Source organism: Pocillopora damicornis, chromosome 8, assembly GCF_964200805.1.
Source record: "Pocillopora damicornis chromosome 8, jaPocDami1.2, whole genome shotgun sequence".
In the NCBI taxonomy this organism is placed as follows: domain Eukaryota; kingdom Metazoa; phylum Cnidaria; class Anthozoa; order Scleractinia; family Pocilloporidae; genus Pocillopora; species Pocillopora damicornis.
Genome location: NC_142677.1, coordinates 23,570,033 through 23,590,616, shown reverse-complemented (window position 1 = coordinate 23,590,616; position 20,584 = coordinate 23,570,033). Strand labels below are relative to the sequence as shown.

Sequence of the window (20,584 nt, the reverse complement as noted above, 5' to 3'; positions counted from 1 at the left end):
TATAATAAAACGTTGTAAAAACTTGCTCTAGTACTTTACGTTATCTTTTTTTCAAATTTGCTCATGTTCTGGTTAAATCAGTTTTCTTCGTCGTAAGGGTCATTTAGTTCGTTCCTTTTTTTTTCTTTCTCGTCAAGTTACAATTAAAGGGTAGTCTTGTAAATATTTGGTGTATTATTCGTTAATAATAATAATAATACTACTACTACTAATAATAATAAGTTGATAAAGTAAATGAAGCCGAAAACTACCTCCTAAGTTCTTGACCTTCTTCCTGAAGTTCTTTTATTTGAGCGGAATATCTTGTTTTCATTCAAATTTCTCTTTGATTTCCATCTATCTAGGTGAAGTTGTTTTTAAATTGAAACTTATTGTCAAATCCACAGGTTAAAAAAATGAGTGAGTCAAACCGAAAGAAGAGAAGTGGCTCCTTAACAATAACTGAGAGCGACAATCGTGCACAGAAGTTAAACCAGGCGGCAGATCGCACGCTCTGTCAGCAGCTATCAAGGTATGAAAAAGAGGAAAAACAACTTCAGCGGGAACTGCTCGACTTAAGGAGAACAAGAGAGACTCTCGATGCCGGTTTCAAGTTATTTTTGTCTCCAAGATCCTGCAGGCGCAGAGGATCAGAGCACGCGCGTGGAATTCCCTCAGATTTTCCTCGACGCAATTCTGGTTGCTCGTCACAGTTCACCTCTAAACTTCCTCCCATTGTGTCCAAAAGTCCCATTACCTTAAGAAGAGCAAAATCGCCAGAAACTATTTCGCAGTGGGTCAACACGGCCATATCAAATGATGTTAGTGTTGGCTCTCAAAATAGTCACGACATCTCTGTGAAGGAAAGCAAAACATGTTTTCTTTCGGTGCCGGAGAAAGTGCTCTTTCGAAGAACCCACAGCAGCCCTAATGAAAATAGTCGTAGGAAAACAGATGAAAACTTGAAATCTTGTACCCCACAAGTCTTGAATGAGAACGATCCTTTACACGAGGGATTTAACCAGGAAATAAAAATTCAGACAGAAGAAAATGACAAGGAAACGTCCCTTGAAGACGATGATGCAGCTGTCGATGCTGATGATATAATTCCTAAAACTAGGGGGAGACCTCTGAGTGATTTTAGTCAGGATAGCCTTGCAAATCTTCTTTTTCCTAATAGTTTTAGTCACGGTGACTCAGGATCGCTTTTGAGTCCAACGCAGTATGTTCCTACAGCTCCATTATCACCAAAGCCGAAGCGTGGTAATCCCTACAACTCACAGTCATCGAAGACCAACGTGGATTTAATGCAAAGCACCAAGCTGTTGGGTAAATTTAAAGCAGTTGGTCACGTTTCTCTGGGTTTGGCAGTCATAAGCCGACTGAGTGCTAAGACCTCTACCGGCGAGCAGGATTTGGATGAAAAAGTAGGAGAACTTGGACGTTATAGCCCAAGGAGAAGAGGAACTCTCGCTCATATTAATTTGATCCCGCCTCCTGATTACAGCCCAACAGACACGAGAAGGCAGAAAACCTGCTGGACTGCTACGAAAGAAGACATCTCACAAGATGATTGAAAGGATGAAAGCAGTTCGTATGACACACTCCATAAAGGAGAACAGCTCATACATAGCACCTTCACATGAAAAATCTTGCTTTGTGGTTGGGATATTGGAACTGGAATACCAAAAAAGGAATACAGGAACATGTATGCTGCAGTAAACTTAATAGTTAAAACAGCTCTCGGTCCAATGTGATACCATTATCTTTGAGACAGTTTTATCCCTTAATTCTTGTTTTCAGATGCTGTTATTATCTGCGGTATTTTTCTACGCTGAAAAATTAACTGCAAACGCAAATACATAATGCAATCTGTCGGTGACCTGAAAAAATAATGGTTGATATTCATACTGTGAATATAGCTGTATATGGATTCCAGAGATGTCAAATATCAACTAAAGGCATTTTATTTTCTTATCTGGCCTTTATGAATTTTTAAATTAAATCTAGAACCGGTACTGTGGTCGTAGTTATTATCGCGCACAATAAATATACGTAGGAAAGTCAACATTTTACGGAGTGGCTCTTACGTACATAAAGTAATAGATGTTTATCAGGCTTTGCGTTTGATATTGAAATTGTAAGATTGAGAGGAAGCCTTGGGAAAACAAGAGATATTCCCATCAAAATAAAAGACCTGCCCTAAGGGACGCTCGTTATTTATAACAAGGCTCCTCATCAAGTTCTTTTTTTTTTTTTACGCTTTACAATTATATTTTCTACACCTCTTCTCTTTCTTCAGTTGTAATTAAGAAAAAAATAAATCATACTTACTCGAAAAATAAATTAAGAAATGTGATTACAACTTGGGATAAATGGTGTCTCGTTTTGGCAATGATTATTCACGTGGTGACCAACAGTTCCTTTAATTACTTCCTCGGCAGGTAGATCATAAAGGGACCAAAAATTGTAATTATGAATTAATGTTTATTGCTCGGTGAAATATATAATGGCACTGCTATTTATAAAATGCAACCTTCGATATGCAGAACATTAATACCTTCATAAAAAATAAACTAGATCATAAAACTGAAACAAATTTGAAAATAAAGTTACGTGGGAAGGTTTTTTGTTAATTCTGTTTTCAATGTTATGGCCAATTTTTTGATGACGCGACTGACTTTAAATTCACACCAGGTTCTGTTTTTTCTCCATTGTTTTATTTGTCAAATTATCTCAATGCAACAGGAACCAATGACGAGCGTATAATTTTCTTCAGGTAAGTTCAGTTGTGAAAACAATATTGACATATCTGCCACACGTAGAAACTCGACCACCAATCTGTTTGATTTAGACCTCATTATAAAACGAATGAAATTAAACTGTGATGCATTTGCAGTCAAACACAATCACAAGCCTCTTTGCATTGGAACAGAGATCAGGAAAACTTGATTACAAACTATCATCATTCGCCGCTGTAGTAATTAGAATTGTAGGGAGTGTTGTTAGAACACAAAATTTCCATTTCCGAGTTGAAATACAAAAAGATAGCAAGCCTGTGAACGTGAGAGAAGGAGCGAACTCATCTTGTGACTGAAGATTTCGTTCGTGGTTTTTTATCTGAGATTCGCGTCAAGGTGAGTTACCAAACTACGCTGAAAGTCTTGTTATGAGCGAGGACGTTATTTTCAAGGAAATTAGAAGAAAGCCTAGAGATACAATACAAAGTTCACCGAGAACCTTTTAGCAAACGAGTACTGAAGAGCGATTTCGTAACAAAGTCATCTTCTGCTACGTGACTGAAACGACGTGAACTGAAATCTCCGACCTTTAGTCTTCAAGGCTTATAAGGACGTCTTTTGCATTTTGGGTTGGTTCAAAAAAAGGAAGACTTACTAACGCGAAAAAGCGAGTATTGTGAAAGCAAAAGAGTATTATTCAGAGGAATATTGATATTTACCAAGTCAAGCCAAGACTTCTAAAATTTCAAAATTACATTGCAGGTGTAAAAAAAGAGCAGACAACTTCAGTTTTCGGCGAAATGAATTCCTCAACTGGCCATATCATACGAGTAACGTGGCTATCTAACGTCTTTGTGTTCGGGGCCCTTGGAAATCTCCTTTTATTTGCGGTGATTTTGCGAAAGGGGAGAATCGCCAACGTTGCCAATCTGTTCAACCTGAACTTAGCTGTGGGTGACGTGTTACGCATCATCGTGTTTGTACCTGTTTATTTGGATTATTCCTCGCAAGGCGAATGGCCGAGGTTATTAGGAAGTGCTGGTTGTAAAGGGATATTCATGATCGTCCAGAGCAGTTTAACGGTTTCCATAATAACTTTAATGCTTATGAGCTTGGAACGATTTCAGGCTGTAGTACACCCGCTGAAAAAACAGGTAAATTACAATAAAATTAATTATTAAAAATGTGTGTCAAAGTTCTCAAAGTGATGATTTGACATCTTCATTTGATGAAAGAGAAATATTGTGAGAATCTTTATTAAAAAATTGCCATCAAATTAAACATTCATAAAGGGCTTAAAAAATTAAAACAATTGACATTTTTGCGCACAGTACATGATCTCAAAACGGCTACCTCGTTTATTAGCGTTTATTCTAATGAGTATTACGATTCCATGTTCTATCTTTCTCAGCCACTAGGCTGCGATTGAAACTGACGCCTAATATCGTTAACGATAAGAACCCCCTCCCCCCCACCTAGAGGGGAAAATTGTCAGAGAGGGGAGAGGGGCCTATTAACAATTTACTCAAAATGCGATTAATTATCGTTATTTTGAGTTGTCGCCTATAATCTCTCGTCGTCTAGATGTAGTAATTAATAAAACATACTCTCATACAAGCATATTTTTTAGTGAGACGCTACCGAGATCACTGATGAAGAACATTACAGCAATCACCTCCCGACTTTTTGTGCTGGAAGGAGGTGGCTTATTAGAGAGAGATTAATCAAAGAGGGGTTTTTCACAAAGGGGGAGGGTATTAGGGGGGAATAATGGAGGGGGGCTTATTAAAATGGCGACGGTAGTTTCAATTCTTAGTCAATCTTTGGTTTCATTTTTCTCTTACAGATGACTATAAATATTGCCAAGGGCGCTGTGGTCCTTTCGTGGGTCTTAGGGTTACTCACTAGTGTCTGGTTTGCCTTATCGATTGACACGAAAATAGATGATAAACGTAGTTGTGGTGTTGTGGCTACAGATTTCTGGATAAAGGTAACGCTCCTGCTGCTTATCATAGGAACACAATGGCTTCCTGGGGTATTTTTCACGGTAGCGTACATAAAGATCATTCTGAAGTTGCGCAGATACTCCGTAATAAACCCATCGGATGTTTCCCAAAGCTCGCAAAATCGCCATCGGAGGAATAAAAGAGCGGCTCGCATCTTAGTCATAGAGGTTCTATTATTCCTTTGTTTTCTGTATCCTTTTTATCAGCACAGCTTGGCGTGGATTTTGGGATCTGATGATATCGTTAGTCCTTTGTCAGTAAAAGGGACGTTCATTTTTTGCATGATGATGTCATATTCTCTTATTAACCCCATTTGTCATATTGCGCTTAACAGCGAGTTTAGAGCTGAAATTTTTAGAATGATCTGCCAGTTTCAAGGTTGTTGTTGCCGCGCGAAAACCCGGCCCAGCAGTTGTTCACAATGTCATGTAAGACCGTGGCATGAGAACCAACAAGGAACGCACCACGCCGCTGAAAGAACAAAAACAACCACGGGCATATGACATTTCGAGTTGTCTGAATTCTGAAAGAAAACGGACATCGAAGATAAGGAGATACTCGGAAGAATTTGTCTGAAGTAAGATGCGGGACCGGTCCATTTCAAGAAGAATATTTCTAGATAAATATCATTTTCCAAGTTTTAGTAAGCTCGCTGACTGAACAAATAAAAGGGCAAAATTGGTTGGGTTCCTCTCTTCCACCCAGCATCAAAAATAATCCTTATTGATATTCCAAACTACAAAAATCAACATATGGTTTATTCTGATATTCATATTCACAAGTAATTGTCTTTGAATTTTTAAAAGGTTCTGCCGGTAACCTAAGAAACTGTAACAATTTCTTGTTATAATGATTTAACTTACAATATTTACACCTGATATCAGTCTGGTAAACTATTCCAACTGTCTCATAAAAAATATTTCGAATTATCGATGCTTGTTCAATATCAAGCGAACTAACTGATGATTTCTAAAATACCTTTTTAAATCAAAAGTACACAACCAAAATAAGGACTCGTGAAATTCACATTGTATGTGTCGTGAACGCATGTGGAGAAGCATACGTATTTCCTTGAAAGCCACTCGCCTGATGAGTAACAATTGGGCTAAGTGGGATGCCCGTATCTGATTGGCTGACCACAGCATTGGGTTCGCGGGTGGAAAACGGTGACACCGCTGTGTGGAGCATGTGGCCGTACGTTTCTGTGGCGGAGCAGTAGGGTGTCACATGATACTGAGTAGGTAACATGGCGCCGTGCGGTAATGACGATAAGCACGCATTGAAGGCAGAGAAAGCAGTATTTGAATGACATGTTGGTGTCTGAGGCGGCATCGTAGGACTTAGAGGAACACTCTGATAAGGAGATGGTACAGGGACTGATGCATGCGGGGAACAAGAACCTTGATCTGCCCAAAAGGAAAAATAATAAAAATAAAGAGATAAACATGACGAGAGCATATCAATGCGGCTCTGAATGTGGTCGAAAGGGCAATCGGAAGACACATTCCTTGCCGTTGTCTCCTGATTGTAGTCGTGCCTTTAATGGAGGTAAAAGAAACACCTTTTAAAGAGGCATTTTTTTCAATCGGGATCTGAGTTTTTGGTCATGGGAAGGAATAAACTGTGAATTGGTCAGTTTTAAAAACGCAACCACCAGATCGATATAAGGAGAAGAGATCCAAATACTGTCGACTCACCGGAACTAAGCTGTTCATCTCTTCCCCTGAAGTTTGAATAATGTAAAGTTCTTCCTGCGGTTGGTCTAAAGTATGAATAAGCTTGCATTATCTCTTCCATTGGATCCCTGTTTATATAAAAACACAATAAATAAAAACTTCTTTTTAATCGATTTTGCACAATATCAAAGCATATCCAAGTTGGTAAATGGACCTTCAATTAAGAGGTCACCCAGCCTTTTTGCATTATTTTCCACCTGTATCCAACGGTCACTTATAGCGGAACTATAAAAATAATCTATAAAGTAATTTTAAATCCATGTTTCTTCCCCAAAATCAAAGTAAGTAGTATTTTTAAGCGACATTCTGTACATTGAGTAATCAATTTTGACATGAAGGAGCGTTGTGTATCGTTTTTTTTTATTAAGAGGTCATCCCGCTATTCCCCGTTGGAGACCGCTTCATACAGGTTTGTGGCTGATCTTGTCAACACGAAATTTTTAGGTAACCTATTCTTATACCCAACTGAAATATTTGTGGCAAATTTAAGTACAAGTCTTGTTACTCACCTGACTCGACCCGAGTCTCTAAATCCTTTTGCAAAAGGATTACTGTCAATCTTCAATCGAGTTATCTGGAATAGAACGAAATCTCCAGTCAGATTTACGCACAAAGTAAACCTAAAAAAATGCAATTTAATGTAATGTTATTTGTCACAAATCTCTTTAATTAATCCATTTACCGAAACAGTCCTACAGACAGACGAGGTAAAGTTTAGCAAATTTAGAGTTCTTTGGCTAAAAAGAAAATAAAAGAAATTCTAAGTCAAAGCCGTCATAACCCGTATCTTGTTTCAGTTCATGGATGAAAAAAGTGATATATAAATATATATATATATATATATATATATATATATATATATATATATATATATAATAAAATGGAAGTGAATTTTTGTAGAGCTGAAAGACTACTCATACTGTATCTTTCCCAATATGCTACCTGTGTTTTTCTGAGTAAAGGGTTCTTTCCGAGTTTTTTCCTTGTATTTTTTCCTATTTTTATCCGCAAAGAAATATATATAAAAAAGGAAGCACTATGGACCAATGAAAAATGTGAGAAATTAGTATTTTTAATTCAAACGGCTTCTTCTTGATGCCTTCGAGAAAAAGACTGTTTTTAGGAAAATATCGAGTATAAAAATGATTGTCGTTTTAGGGTTCGTGAATTAAGCAGATAACATGTCGTTTATTCACCAAACAACATCATAAAAATACTTCTATTGTCTCTTAAATACGGCGGCAAGAGGAAAAATAAGTCCTAATTGAGGCCATTAACAAAATTAATGTAAAATACTTCCCCAGATCAAAGGAGCCGTGCGCATTATCGTTACATCGATGGAGTAATCAACGCTTAAGCGACCGGACGAGAATTGAAATTACTCCAGCCGGGATATATTTACCGAAAGTGAATTATAAAAACATACTGTTAGCGCCTGATCAAAGGAAAACACCCTTTAAGTCTTTACTGGAGTGTTGTTTTGATGCTTTCACCACGTTTAATACTATTGATAGTCGCCCCAAGAGCAACGGTTAATAATGCCACCACTCTAATATCGCAAAAAGACATCATAACATATAGGAAATTAGCGATTGGCAACCAGAATCAAAGTTATGAATGAAATAACACGGTACGTCTCAAAGGCAAACGATGAAGGAGTCTTGTTCTTAGAACATCTGCCCACACACACGAATTAACCTTCTAATGGGAAAAACAGAAGTTTTGACGAGACGAAACCGATAGGGACAAATGCGGACTTTCAAGTCTTTGACCTATCAAATCGCCTTTCCGATGAAACTGATTTTGTTTGTTCGTGAGAATAAAAAGCAGGGCTTTTTAAGATAATCCTTCAGAAAATCATTAAAATCTTATTTTCAGACAATTTCTATTCAGTTCCAAATTGATGGTGTACAAGGATATTTGATTAAAATGGGTCTCTTCGAGCTTGAAGCAAAAGCTAATGAGGACTAACAAACTCAATACAGCCTACTTTGGGACGTCAGCCGTCGCTATTTTATTTTAGCCAATGTTGCCTTTGAAAATCGACCAAAACGATGAAGCGATAAACACGTTGTTGTTGTTGTAGATGTTAAATTTACACCCTGATGGATTTTGACATCTTTTTGGTGCTACCACCACAAAATACATCGTTCTAAAAACATTGTTTAACTTTCCTAAACAATATGAAAATGCTTTCGCGAAAACGACATGACCGAAATAAATGATTAAAACAAGAATCAAATACACATTTATAAATTATAGCATTCTCGATTGCTTGCATTGCCTCAAAAAAAGAAAAAAACTGGTAAATGATAGAATTTTGCCGAGAATGTTATCTGTCAATGCTGTATTTGTGCTGTTTGTATCTATCAGCTGTACGAAAAGTCCCATTTTTAGGTATAGCCACTGCCAAAGCCATCAGCGGGAATCAAACTACTTTCCAATTTGAAGACACTAATCATTGACTGGCGTAAAGCACGAAACCCACACTCGGTAAACTGTATAAGCTTTATACAAACTAATGGGTGTTGGGAACAATGCTTGATATACGGTACCTGTTGATTCTGATACGCGGTAACCGTCGTAAAAACGGTATCAGGAAAGACGAACGTCTTCCTCAAGGAAGACGGCTTCTCTACGTCCACAGCAACCGTGTCTGAGGTATCTTTCTTCTTTATTATGTGAATTCTTGGTTGATATTTGTGCATGGAGTGAAGTATGATCTTAAAATGGAGAAAGGCATTGTTAAGTTTAAACTCGAACTTTAAGGGTCTTCTTTCATCCTGATGAAAGCTAATACAATTATTGTTATGTGAGCACACAAACGGTTGTACGCAGGCGGGAAGAGTTTCCATTTTAACCGTTCACCATTTTAACACTGATCCGAACAGTTTAATAAAGTATCATCAAATGATACAGCGACAGTACCGACAAACTGCATAAATCCACTCACATGTCCTTGTTGATCCAGCTCGTTATTGGTCAGTTTGACTTTATCAAATGACACTACTTGTCTCATCCACTCCTCGCCAAGCGCGGGAGAATCCGGGTGAATATACACCCGGCCTGGCATCGGCGCGTCCGCATTTCCTGCCACAACCCATTTGGAACTGTGGTATGCATACCTGTGAGTTAAATGAATCATATAACTTACCCCTCAATGAAGGAACTCGCGACAAAATTACTGATAAATATTGTTTGTGTCATTCCTGTTGTAGTGTGCTTTGCTGTTAAGTTTGCTCACGGCTTATATCAGCGATAAATGGTGCTTAGATCAATTTGTCTTTGAACAAATTAAAAAGGCTCCGTGAAGGTTACTGCGTCTCGAAAATTCAGCCTCAACTTTTCAAGTTGACAATTTCCTCCTCGTAAATAAAATTCATTGTACACCATCCTTTAGTGAGCTTTACCGCCATAATGTTTGCCCATTGTGGCGAATTATTGTCACACAGTTTCTTTGTAAGGTAATTTTCTATGTCGCAGAAAACCAACGGACCCAAAAGCAATGTCACGAGGGAAATCTTTGAACAATTGTAGCATAAAGAAAGAAGTTTTTTTCGTTTTGTCACGAGCGTGGGACAAAGAAAAAATTCTGAGTCCCCATGAGGAATCGAACCTCAGACCTTCGGATTCCGCGCTTCGATGCTCTACCACTGAGCCACAGAGACTCCACGGTGAGCGTGGTTTATTACGAAGTTCATATGACACGCGTCCTGCTGTTCGGATCTTACCATCTCTCTTGTTTCTAATTGTAGCATCGTTCAATCAAGGATCCTGTGAGTACTTTGTCAGATCATGTTCTTGGATTTGAGTCTTACGCCTATCATCGTCCTCACCTGTAACGTTTGTTGTCCAGCGGTACTATATCCATCATGAGCATGTAGTAGCTTTTGGGATCCAGTCCGGAAACTTTGACTCGGATGGCGGGAAACATGCGCCTTGCACAGAAAATTACAACAACAATTAACATTCATTTGAGCTAGATATATTAAGAGAAAATTCAGTAAGGTTTTTTAGGATGAATATCATATTAACTATTCAAGTCTAAAGGTCTTTTATTATTTTCTCGGTCTTTATTTCTTCACTCATTCAATCATTTTCTCGTTCGTCATTCACTGATTCATTCAATCTCTTATCTATTCATTCATTTATTCGTTGAAATGGGAACGTGTATACGTATACGATTTAATTCGCGACCGTGGAGAAAATCTGAAATCGGTGATGAAGCAAAGTATCAAAACTGACTTCATGCCCAAAACAGGTTCGACATCTAACATAGATATGACTCAAAACATTCCTCGTGCAGATGTTTCGCTCTACCTTCTCAAAACATCTGGGTAATCTTATTTGACGTGACGTTCCTTCCTTGGACAGCTAAACGACCCTTCAACCGAATTTAATTAGAACAGCTTTTTTCCTGTTTTGTAGGATGTTTAGTACTTCAATCATTCTGGATAACCTTCGCCGTGGCCACCCTTTTAATTAATTTGGATAATCCGTGCCAAGTGCCTTGAAAGCCAGATCACATTTGATGCAAGACGGGTACAAAAAAAATTTTCGGTAGGACGCTAAGGAACTTAGATGAGTGGCATTTCAAACATCGTAAGAGTTCATTCCACTGGATGAGAAATTTTCTACACCAGATCTGTTCTAATGAATTTGAGGTGTAACAGCTTCTTTGAAGAGTTAAGTACTCCAATCGTCAGAGCGATGTTTTCATCAAGTTAAATTGCCACTGATAAAGGCTAAAAAAAGACCACAACAGATATTAGCGCGTCAGTTTTCAATCTGACAATTTAGGGAACAATTTTGACTGGACGCTTAAAATACGATACCTATTTGAAATTTAACAGACTTGATCAGAGCACATCACAAGATTTTATTCTAGGAAACGAGCAAATACTAAAAAAAATGACACTAAACTGCAGAAAACGGCTAAAAGAAAGTAAAACTCGGGACAAAAAAACCCAAATATTTCGATTAAAGATGTTCGGTTTCCCATTTCGCGATTATTCATTCCTTTCTCCTGGTAACACATTTGTTACATTTCGATGGATCTTTTGCTCAATCGGACACTGGGCGATACGTTCGTCTTGTGAGCAGAACTTCCCATAGTTTGGATAACATTTCAAAACCACGACCTCTGTTGATGACTTTCAATCAACTCGTAAGCCAGGGAATAATGGAAAATAATACATGCTCGCTGCATGCGTTTCATTTCAATCTCGTCTCTGCTTTGGCTATCCGAAAAACAACGTAGGTTGATCACGCAAAGATACAGGCCAAGGCTCTATAGGGTGGAACTGACTTTTTATGGCAATTTTGTACCATTTAATTTTAAAAGCTTAATTTTATAGCTCAAGTGACAGCGCAAAGATACAGAAACCAGAAGTGTGAACAACGGAAGAGCTTAGCTCACTTATCAGTTGTTTATAACCCTGAGAATTTTCCTCTGATTTTCGAGTCTTAAGCGATCAACAAATACTGATATCTTTAATTTTCTACCAACGGAGTTCCGGGCAGTGTCCATGTAGAATCCTGTCACTAGCTTTTCTATTATCATTTAGTGTGACAATGCAAATCATAGGTTTTTCTCAAAGAACGCCCACATTGGAATGCCAAGGGCATGGAATTTTACTCCCGGATTTCAGTGGTCTTCCTTGTCTCAGTCGTTTCCGTCAGTATCAAAAGCTGCTGCATAGTTGTTTATTTAAATGAACGAAGACAAAAAACGGTAAATTTTAGAGGAATCTGTACCTCCTTTAGGAGTTACTGTGAATCTTTCCTGTTCGCGACCTGGCGTTGCCAAAGCACTCGAAACTTTAGAACGGCAACGCGGAAAACGCACAACAGCAAGACATGAGAAATTCATTCACCGTTGAATCATTTCTTCTAGACGCATTGTCTGACTGAGGGACTTCATCACAAATACTGCACGATATTTGTAACGTAAAAGGAGCCTTGTGTCGATGCATTTTTAGGTTCACTTCATAGAGATAGAAGAGACTTAAATAGTGGTTATTATCCTACCTGCCTGCTTTGGTAATTATCATTTCGGTTCCCAACTCAAAGAAACGTTGCCATAAATCACGCATCTGGAGTTCAATAACGATATCTTCGCATTCCAGTGTTTCTGTAGAACCCACTCGGCTCTGCATGGCCTGCATTGATCCCAACGCTTCAGTCGCTGGATCTGAGAAAGGGAAGGTAAGAAATAAAGTGACGGAGGAGCAAATGGAAATGTGTGTGAGTTCGACCACCCGATTGCGGTGGAGAAACTCACCGTGCTCTCCGCTCTCGGGTGATCTGCGTCCTGTGGAAGCAGCCATTCTTGTAATCGATGTCTGTTGGTTTGTGTGTTCTGAGGATATCAACGATTCGACAGAGAAGGCGTTCGCTCGTGAGGAGAGATTTCCATTAGCGTGTGATACTGTTTGGTGCATGACAGTTTAAAACTGTGATTTGTCTTGTAAAGCTGCACAGATAGTTGAGTCTGGAGTGAAAACGACTTTACAAGATGTGTAATTTATGATGGAGGCTATCTGTCGATTATATCAATTAACAGTGATAATTAGATTTATTATATACCACAGTCATCACTCTCCTCGGAAATACCAGAGTATGCTCCTGTGACGAGCCACATAGCCGCCATCAAACGCGCCGACTTATCCACCACGGGAGCGTGGGAATATGAGCTTGTTATCGCACGGCTTTTATCCAATCACCGAGCAAGTCCTTCAGCGTGAAGTTTCCGGTGTTTAGTGTAATTAGCTAAAAAATATCGACTAACCAGAACCTTCCACGAAAATTGACGAAATACTGTCCCGCGATGTCAGACAGCCGGCTAAGCGATAATTTGAAAACAACACTTGTGAACAAGCTGTTATCCCGCTAAAATAACCGCTGGAAACCCAAAATTTGTTATTCACCTACAGAGTCTTTTCCTGTAAGTATTGGATTTTATTATTCTAGACGCTTATTGCAGCAAACAGAAATGAAATCATTTCTTTGCTATTCTAGTCATTTTTTCCTGATTACCCGCTAGGCTGCGCTATTTAGCGGGTACAGTTTTTCTAAACGTTTTTCCATGTGATCTTTGGCGCGAAGGTACAGTCCCTTTACAGAAGATCTTTGATCAAACATCTCACTTGCTTAGACCTTTGTTCACGTTCAGAGCCACCTGTGATTATTTTTTTACAGGAAAATGAATCCAAAACATACTGATGTGGTTCAAATTTTCTGCTCAATCAGTCCTGGTCTGTCGTGATTGCCTCCGGCGGTATTGTTGTTGTCGGCGAAAGTAACGATTGAGGTTATTAATTTTGGGGTTATACGCTGTCCTTTCGAGTGATAATAGACAATGTAATGGTCTGGCGCGTGTAAAATAAAGTGCCAAATTGTCGACGGGGTCGATTTACCCTTGCAAAAACCTCTTTTCAACACGCTCATTTAGTCCGCTTTCAAAATATTATTGCAGAGCACAAGTGGCTTAGATAACATTGCGTGTTCCATGAGTAAACTTTTGCGGTTGGTCAGTACTGGTAAATACGATGAAACAAGCAGATGTTTCTTGTCATTTGTTTGAACAATGCAGAGAAAACAAAAACCCTTTTCTCACAGGTAAATGGGACCTTGATAAACGGAAAATTACAGATTCTCAAAATTTTTAGTATCTCAGTATGTTGCAAGAGCACAATACCCTTCTTTGTGAATTGGTTGTAACCTACCGTTTTTCGATTCGTTCTTCGGCAAACTCCTTCGCTTCGTAGACAGTCGATTAAATGTTTCCTGAAATAAATCTTATACAAAGTAAACATTTAGAAATAATCTGAATTTCCTAAGGGGTTGGATTAGGGTTAAAAGATTGCTTGAAAATGATACAGTGTGAGACTAATGCCCATCATTGCTTAAGTAGAATGTAACTTGTGATCGGCATAACGTCACAAGATTAGTTCTCGTAGGATAATATAGAGTTATAGAACTGATGCCGACCCAAAACTTGATGACAAAATCGTTCCCTTGATCTTAACTGTAACATAATTATGAAAGTGGCAAATTTACCTTCTGGGAGAAATCGTGTAAAGTAAAGTTTACTTTAGCCATAAGAATTATTACTTATTTTTAATTTACACCTTTTTATATCATTAACAACGCAGAAAATGTTGTTGACAATGGTCAGAAGTTATTGAATGAGTCTTTTATGCTCAAATGTTCCTTTTCTGAGAGTAATCATTTCCTTCGAGACATGGATTAGTCTGCGGCGAACAACACACTCGATTAATGGCTAAAGAATATTTTCCTTCGTCACTGTGAAAGCTCCTTTTTCTACGTCAGATATCCTTGATTTCAGAGTTACAATTCTTTGCATTACTCGGTGCCATGAAGGCTGGGTCTGCTTAGAAAGCTTTAGTCGAACAATTCGTTTAGCGAGCACTCCTTTGAGTACAGACCCGGTAAACATTACGGTTCTGTGAACTGAGATCGCAATCAAAATTTTTCGGCACAACAGTATTAAGATTTCGATGAATCCTCGATGAGCCTCGTTAAATCGCACCTGCATTTGAATCTTTTGATTTGATCCCAAATCTTCCCTTAACTTATATCATTACAATGCTGTGTCAAGAATTCATATTTCAATCATCTTAGGCTAAACTCACTAACAATCTGTTCAGTAATTTATATTTATAAAAGCAACTGTAACTGTAATCTTAGCTTCCGGCTCATAAGGGCCTTAAGCTGGCTTTAATCTGCACTACGGTAATACCTTCCCCGAGCTTGCTTCATGCTGTCTTGTCCATTTTGTTTTCACCAAGCTTGTAAAACGGTCAACTGACGGATTATTTCAGCACAAAGATAGCATTTTTTGTTCTAATTAGTCTATAAATACTTCTAATAGATTTTCCCGACGTCGTTAGACCTTTCGGCATTTTATGGTCTATTATTGATTACTTTCTTATTGACTGCGCAGAGGGGACCAGAAGAAGATTTAAGAATCTCACAAGCTCACACTAATGGGTTAATCAACTTTTTTTAAAAATAAATCCGATCTTATTTGGAACGGACTACATGCAAAAGCCAGGACGCGATATGAAGGAGCTGCCACCTTGAGCACAAATACTTTAGTTTTAACTCTGTTTTGGAAGGAGCCCCTGAAGTTGGTTATGATTGTTGCATGTGTGTGAGTAGATCAATAGATGAAACTCCCCAAGAATGACCGTGTCAGTAGCTCATGGGATTTATCGTGATTCTTAGGTAAGGATTAAAAACAGCTTTACGTCGCAAGAAAGACAAATATTAATTACTCCATGGGACGTTGATGGTCTGGCATTTTCAAAGGTTTTGTCCATCTTTCGTTTTCTTTTCGAATTCCGCTAACGCTAGCCCCTTCGTAGCCTAACATTTTATCAGTTTCATTGCCTCAATAAGAGGGATCGATTGAATATTCCTCGAGGGATTCTTCCGTGATAGCTTTCCGACGCCATTTTGTAACATAAAAGTTGTTTTATTAGGGAAAATACCTGAGTTTTTCTTTTTCATTACAACGAGCTGGGTTTCTTCCTCCTTTTTAAAACTCAGCGCGAATTGTATAACCTCGCTACTCTTTTGCCATCATTCATTTGGATTTGGAAAGACATTTTTTTACGCATTATTATCTTGTTCCCTTGAAACCACACCCCAATTAGCATCACACGACCATAAATGGTCAAAATTTATATCCATTTATAGATCCGTTAAAACCGCTCCCAGACCATACACTTTGTAGTGAGATCTACCAATTTTTTCTTGCAGATACCTATACAGCTTAAAAAGGTGGAATATTCCCGCTCAGCAACCGCCATGCCCACTGTCTCGAGCTCTCTGTTGCTCTTTACCTACTCTTCCCGTCCGTGCTCCCCACGTGATGTTTTGTGCAGTTTTATGACGTCAATCAGGAGGTCGTGCACAAGTCATCATGAGACCTTGTTTTTAACATTCTTCAGAGCTCTAATTCTGTCGTGACGAGTGACTGAGGAGGTCGGTGTTTATTGTATTGAAGTGGGATTATTGTATTAATAAATTAAATTATGACTCAATGATTAATTGATTAATAATTGATTTAGTTGTTTGTTCAGTTCGTCTGATAACTTTTCTTCTTTTATTTTCCTGTTTTCATCAATTTTTTGTTAATTTTCGCTCGGTTAGCCTCAGAGATTTATAATCCATTGAGGTCAAATTCTCGTGGGCTAAGAACAACAAGATAAAAATCCGGCCCAGTTTTTTTTTTTATTTATTTTTTTTATTTTCACACCACTTGTCCACTAAGCCACTTTTCTTAAATCGTATTAAGAGGCTTTTTTGATTGCGAAGGCTTTTTTGGGGTGTTCATGCAACCGTCTCAAAACTCCCATTGCATGGCAGCTATCGTATGGTATATATAGCCTGTCTCAAAAGCTCGTCATTAACTTCCTTATTTTTCCAAAATTTCACTAACTAATTTGAAAAGAGGAGTTTAGAGCCGAGATGTAGGAGAGGCGAGTATATCACAACCAAAATAACGCGGGTAATAAAATGTCTGTCGCAAAGAACTTTGAATCATAAAAATCTTTGAGGGGGTAATTATGCAAAGTATGGTTTTGAGTAATACTGTTAATACTTTCCTCCACTATATCTAGTTATTAAATTTTCGCTAATCCAGGATATTGGCTTACGCCTTGCGCCCTGAATCTCGTGATTTCAGTTCCAAGAACCGTTATCAATAATAAAAACAAAAGCAGCTTAAAGGCCCCTTTCTCCTGCAGTGTAGTGACGGTTCAAAATGGTAAATTTAAAGGCTTGTTACACAAATCTCTGTTCGTATAGTTCGTTAAGCTAAATTTCACACATTTAGAGGCAATCCAAAATGTCGTTAACTTTTATGTCAGTTAGCCTGTGTGTTCAGGTAACTCATAGACATTTAAATAATTTGATTTCGTAATTTTCAAAACAAAATAAGAGAGAAAAAGAAAATGAAACCAACAATAAAATAAAAGAAGACAAACAAACTCTTAGTCTGCTCAAGGCGTTTGCGCGCCTTCTTCTCTTTCCTCGCTTTTTTTCTCCTCCACTACTATCTCAGCCGTGGATTATTTCGCTCCGTTTTACCAAACAGGCTGAGAAATTAATGAGTTGCGAAATTTCAATGTTACAAGATAGTTCTATCTCATTCCCATTCTCTGCTTTATCTATTCCTTCATTTAGCGAAACAAAAGCATGCGTAAACCGATGTAGGGGCGAACGCAAATTAGAGCAAAGCATGTGCATCTCCGACGCTTACTCTTCCACTGACACATAAACATGATAGCCTTCATTTTACCTCCGGTCTCCCTTTGGCAGTTTCGATTCTCGTGGAAATTCGTCGTCGAACGAAACATATAACGAGATTCCATTTGAAATAGCTATAACTGCTTCTTTGCATCAATTCTAGAAAAAGATATTCCTTCAATCTTTCGTTCAGTCTAAAATTACCCTGATAAAGTAAACTTTTAACTAATACACAGCATGTATTATACATAACATGGCCTGAACCTGAAAAGTGGACTCTCCCTTCCACTTGCAAGGCACAAAGAAATAGCCGAGAATCTATTAACTGATTAGACCATGAATAAATCCTGCACATCATTCAGCCGATAGGTTCGAACGGTAGAGTGCGTAACGAGGGTTATTTGGTGAAACGAAGCTTAAAACTTCTCTTGGAATTGGGAAGGGCTGAGATTCCGGCGCTAAACCCGAATATTTTGGTTTCTTTCTGGTATGTCTCTCAAAATAATTTAAAGTTGTCCTTCACCAGTCGAGCGCGACGACCGACCTAACATTTTCCGTTTAAAAGCTTTGATAGCCAGAGGTCCTTTCAGCAGTTTCCATATCCGTGAATCTATGTACTGCTCGATTAACATCGACTGTACCTACCAAAGCACTCAGCCGGCAAAGCCAGCATGCGATGCTTTATAATTTGTTGAAGACAATAGGCAATTAAAGTCGCTCAATTATAGAAACTTAAATTATGAACTTGCTGTACATCTCAATAACGTCACCCAACCTCCTCTATCACACAGTAACGTGTCATCTGAAAAACATGTGTGTAAAACTTAGTTCAAATCTTTCTCAAACTCAGCCAACAGAGATGGCTGGCTCAGTTTGCTGTTCGCTCGTGACCGGCTCTCTTGCAAATTCATTGTAACTGAATCTTTCTGTTATCCATAACAATGCAATGAAAAGATCAAAGTTCGAAAAGAACCACGAATAGATAGGATCAAAGTCCTAGCTAGGATGTGAATACTGGACAGAAAGAGTAGACTACAATAGCTTGAGCAGTAAAGAACTTTGTTTATGGAAGAATTGGCCATCATCCATGGTGGGTGTTGCCGTATTCGATATCTTAATTCAAGCAATAGTTTTATTGTTCATATCTAAAGACTAAAAAAGATGCCGCTAACTCGTTTGTTCAGATGTTTTTCTATTTCATGAAACACTAGAACTCCATTTCACCTGACCAAAAGTAACTGCACAAGTCATTAAGAATGAAACAAATGCTCTTAAAACACTTGTGTTCAATAGATCTTCACGAAAAGTCATATTTGATTATTTGAACAAGTGAAAAGCAAAATGTACTCGATGTGGCAAATCAATTGTTTCTCGGCTTCGATTGAGACGCAGAAATACAAAACGTCGTTTATGGAAGTGCTAAAATTTCTGATGACTTTTTGATGATAAAGGAAAGGGTGATCACGTTGGTTTCTATTATTGCACCCTTAAACAAACAAAGTTTTATTTGTTAAGACCCTTGAGACAAGCGTAATATCCATTGAGGACAATTTCATCGATTTAAAGATTAACAAAGTTATGGATATAAGCTTCAGAAGCCGCTTTGTCACGATTTTTATTACTTTGTTTATCGTGTCCCGTTCAGAATCCTGAGGGAGAGTTAAGATCATGAGTTATAACCGAAAGACATTTCGTTTTCTGAAGCTTGAAAAATCGTCAAATTTTGCCAGACGAAAGAACGACGTCGAAGACAAAATGTTGGGCACAAAATTGAACGTTATGGAGAAAGAAGAGCGAATCATTCGCCAGAAACTGTACGAGATACGACGAGAGAAATATTCGCGATCGTTTTACAAAAGCGAAGACGAGTCAAAGTTTGTAGATGTTAATGTTTGCGAGACCAACGAGGGAGAGAAAAACAAGATAACAGCATCTGGCGTAGAACGAACCATAACCGCTTTGAGACGAAAATCTATCGCAGTGGAAGAGTTCAACCCAGGACAAGTAGTTCGTGTTTGCGTCTCGTCAAAACTCGAAGACAAAGTTGCTGGAGATGAGAACACTTCACTTAGTGCTTTACCAGCGATTCAGAAGGCGAGGAACAGAAGACATTCTGTGGCAATTGTCACAAATATTGCCGAACACAAGGCAGCAGATCTTTTTACATTAGGAGAAAATTATGTGCAGTCAGTTTCAGGGGCTGAAGAAGGCATTTCTTTGGACTTTGCCCTGTGTCAGGAGAAAGATTCAGAGACGACCACTGACCAGTTACTCCAAAGGAAAGTGGACGCAAGTGGCCAAGAAAACGTCAAACTAAGAACTTACTTAGAGAAATCTGCTCTCTTAGACTTGCAAACTAAATCTACGGGTTTGTCCAGAAGACGATATAGTTGCACTGACAATGACTTCCACCATAATGAAATAGGAAGGTGTTTTACTGATTCCCCTTTAAACGTTTCAAAACCAGAGCCTGGAGAATCTAGCGGTTTGGAATCCAACTTATCTGTGCCTGACTCGTCTGAAACGAAAACCACCACCACACACGGTGTCACGAGCCCTGTTCTTCTTTTTCCGCAGCGACCGCACAGTAGTAGAAGTTGTAGCGATAGCAGTATTCATGCACTTCAAATTGATTTAAGAAAGTGCAGAACGCCAGTGCTTGGCTCCTCGAGGAAGTATTTACAAGCGGACAGTCCTAGTGCTCTTCGACTTGATGCTGAGTCCAAGCCGAAGCGGAATGCATTCGAAAACGAAAACACATCGAAAAGTGTCACGAGTTGCATAAGGAAAAATCGGAGTGCTTCTTTAACCACAGGCTTAACTTCGGGCAACGAAGATTCTA

The 20,584-nt window shown here is 38.5% G+C and overlaps 2 protein-coding genes across 3 annotated transcripts; one reads left to right on the top strand and one right to left on the bottom strand.

Moving 5' to 3' along the window:
* Window positions 1-2,822: 2,822 nt before the first annotated feature.
* LOC113671699 (prolactin-releasing peptide receptor) lies at window positions 2,823-6,571 on the top strand. Its single transcript, XM_027187954.2, has 3 exons — window positions 2,823-3,116; window positions 3,483-3,874; window positions 4,567-6,571. The coding sequence occupies exons 2-3, from the start codon at window positions 3,521-3,523 to the stop codon at window positions 5,227-5,229; spliced, it is 1,017 nt and encodes a 338-aa protein (XP_027043755.2). The 5' UTR covers window positions 2,823-3,116; window positions 3,483-3,520; the 3' UTR covers window positions 5,230-6,571.
* On the bottom strand, window positions 5,464-15,585 carry LOC113671672 (T-box transcription factor TBX15). Of its 2 annotated transcripts, XM_027187932.2 has the most exons (9): window positions 15,227-15,585; window positions 14,190-14,261; window positions 12,493-12,655; window positions 10,299-10,400; window positions 9,416-9,587; window positions 9,018-9,185; window positions 6,972-7,036; window positions 6,424-6,530; window positions 5,464-6,132 (listed from the first exon to the last, which is right to left on the bottom strand). In XM_027187932.2, the coding sequence occupies exons 3-9, from the start codon at window positions 12,627-12,629 to the stop codon at window positions 5,750-5,752; spliced, it is 1,134 nt and encodes a 377-aa protein (XP_027043733.1). In that variant the 5' UTR covers window positions 12,630-12,655; window positions 14,190-14,261; window positions 15,227-15,585; the 3' UTR covers window positions 5,464-5,749. The 2 variants fall into 2 exon arrangements, with proteins under 2 accessions (XP_027043733.1, XP_027043724.1); XM_027187923.2 differs by lacking the exons at window positions 14,190-14,261; window positions 15,227-15,585 and adding an exon at window positions 12,746-13,018.
* Between the last annotated feature and the right edge of the window lie 4,999 nt (window positions 15,586-20,584).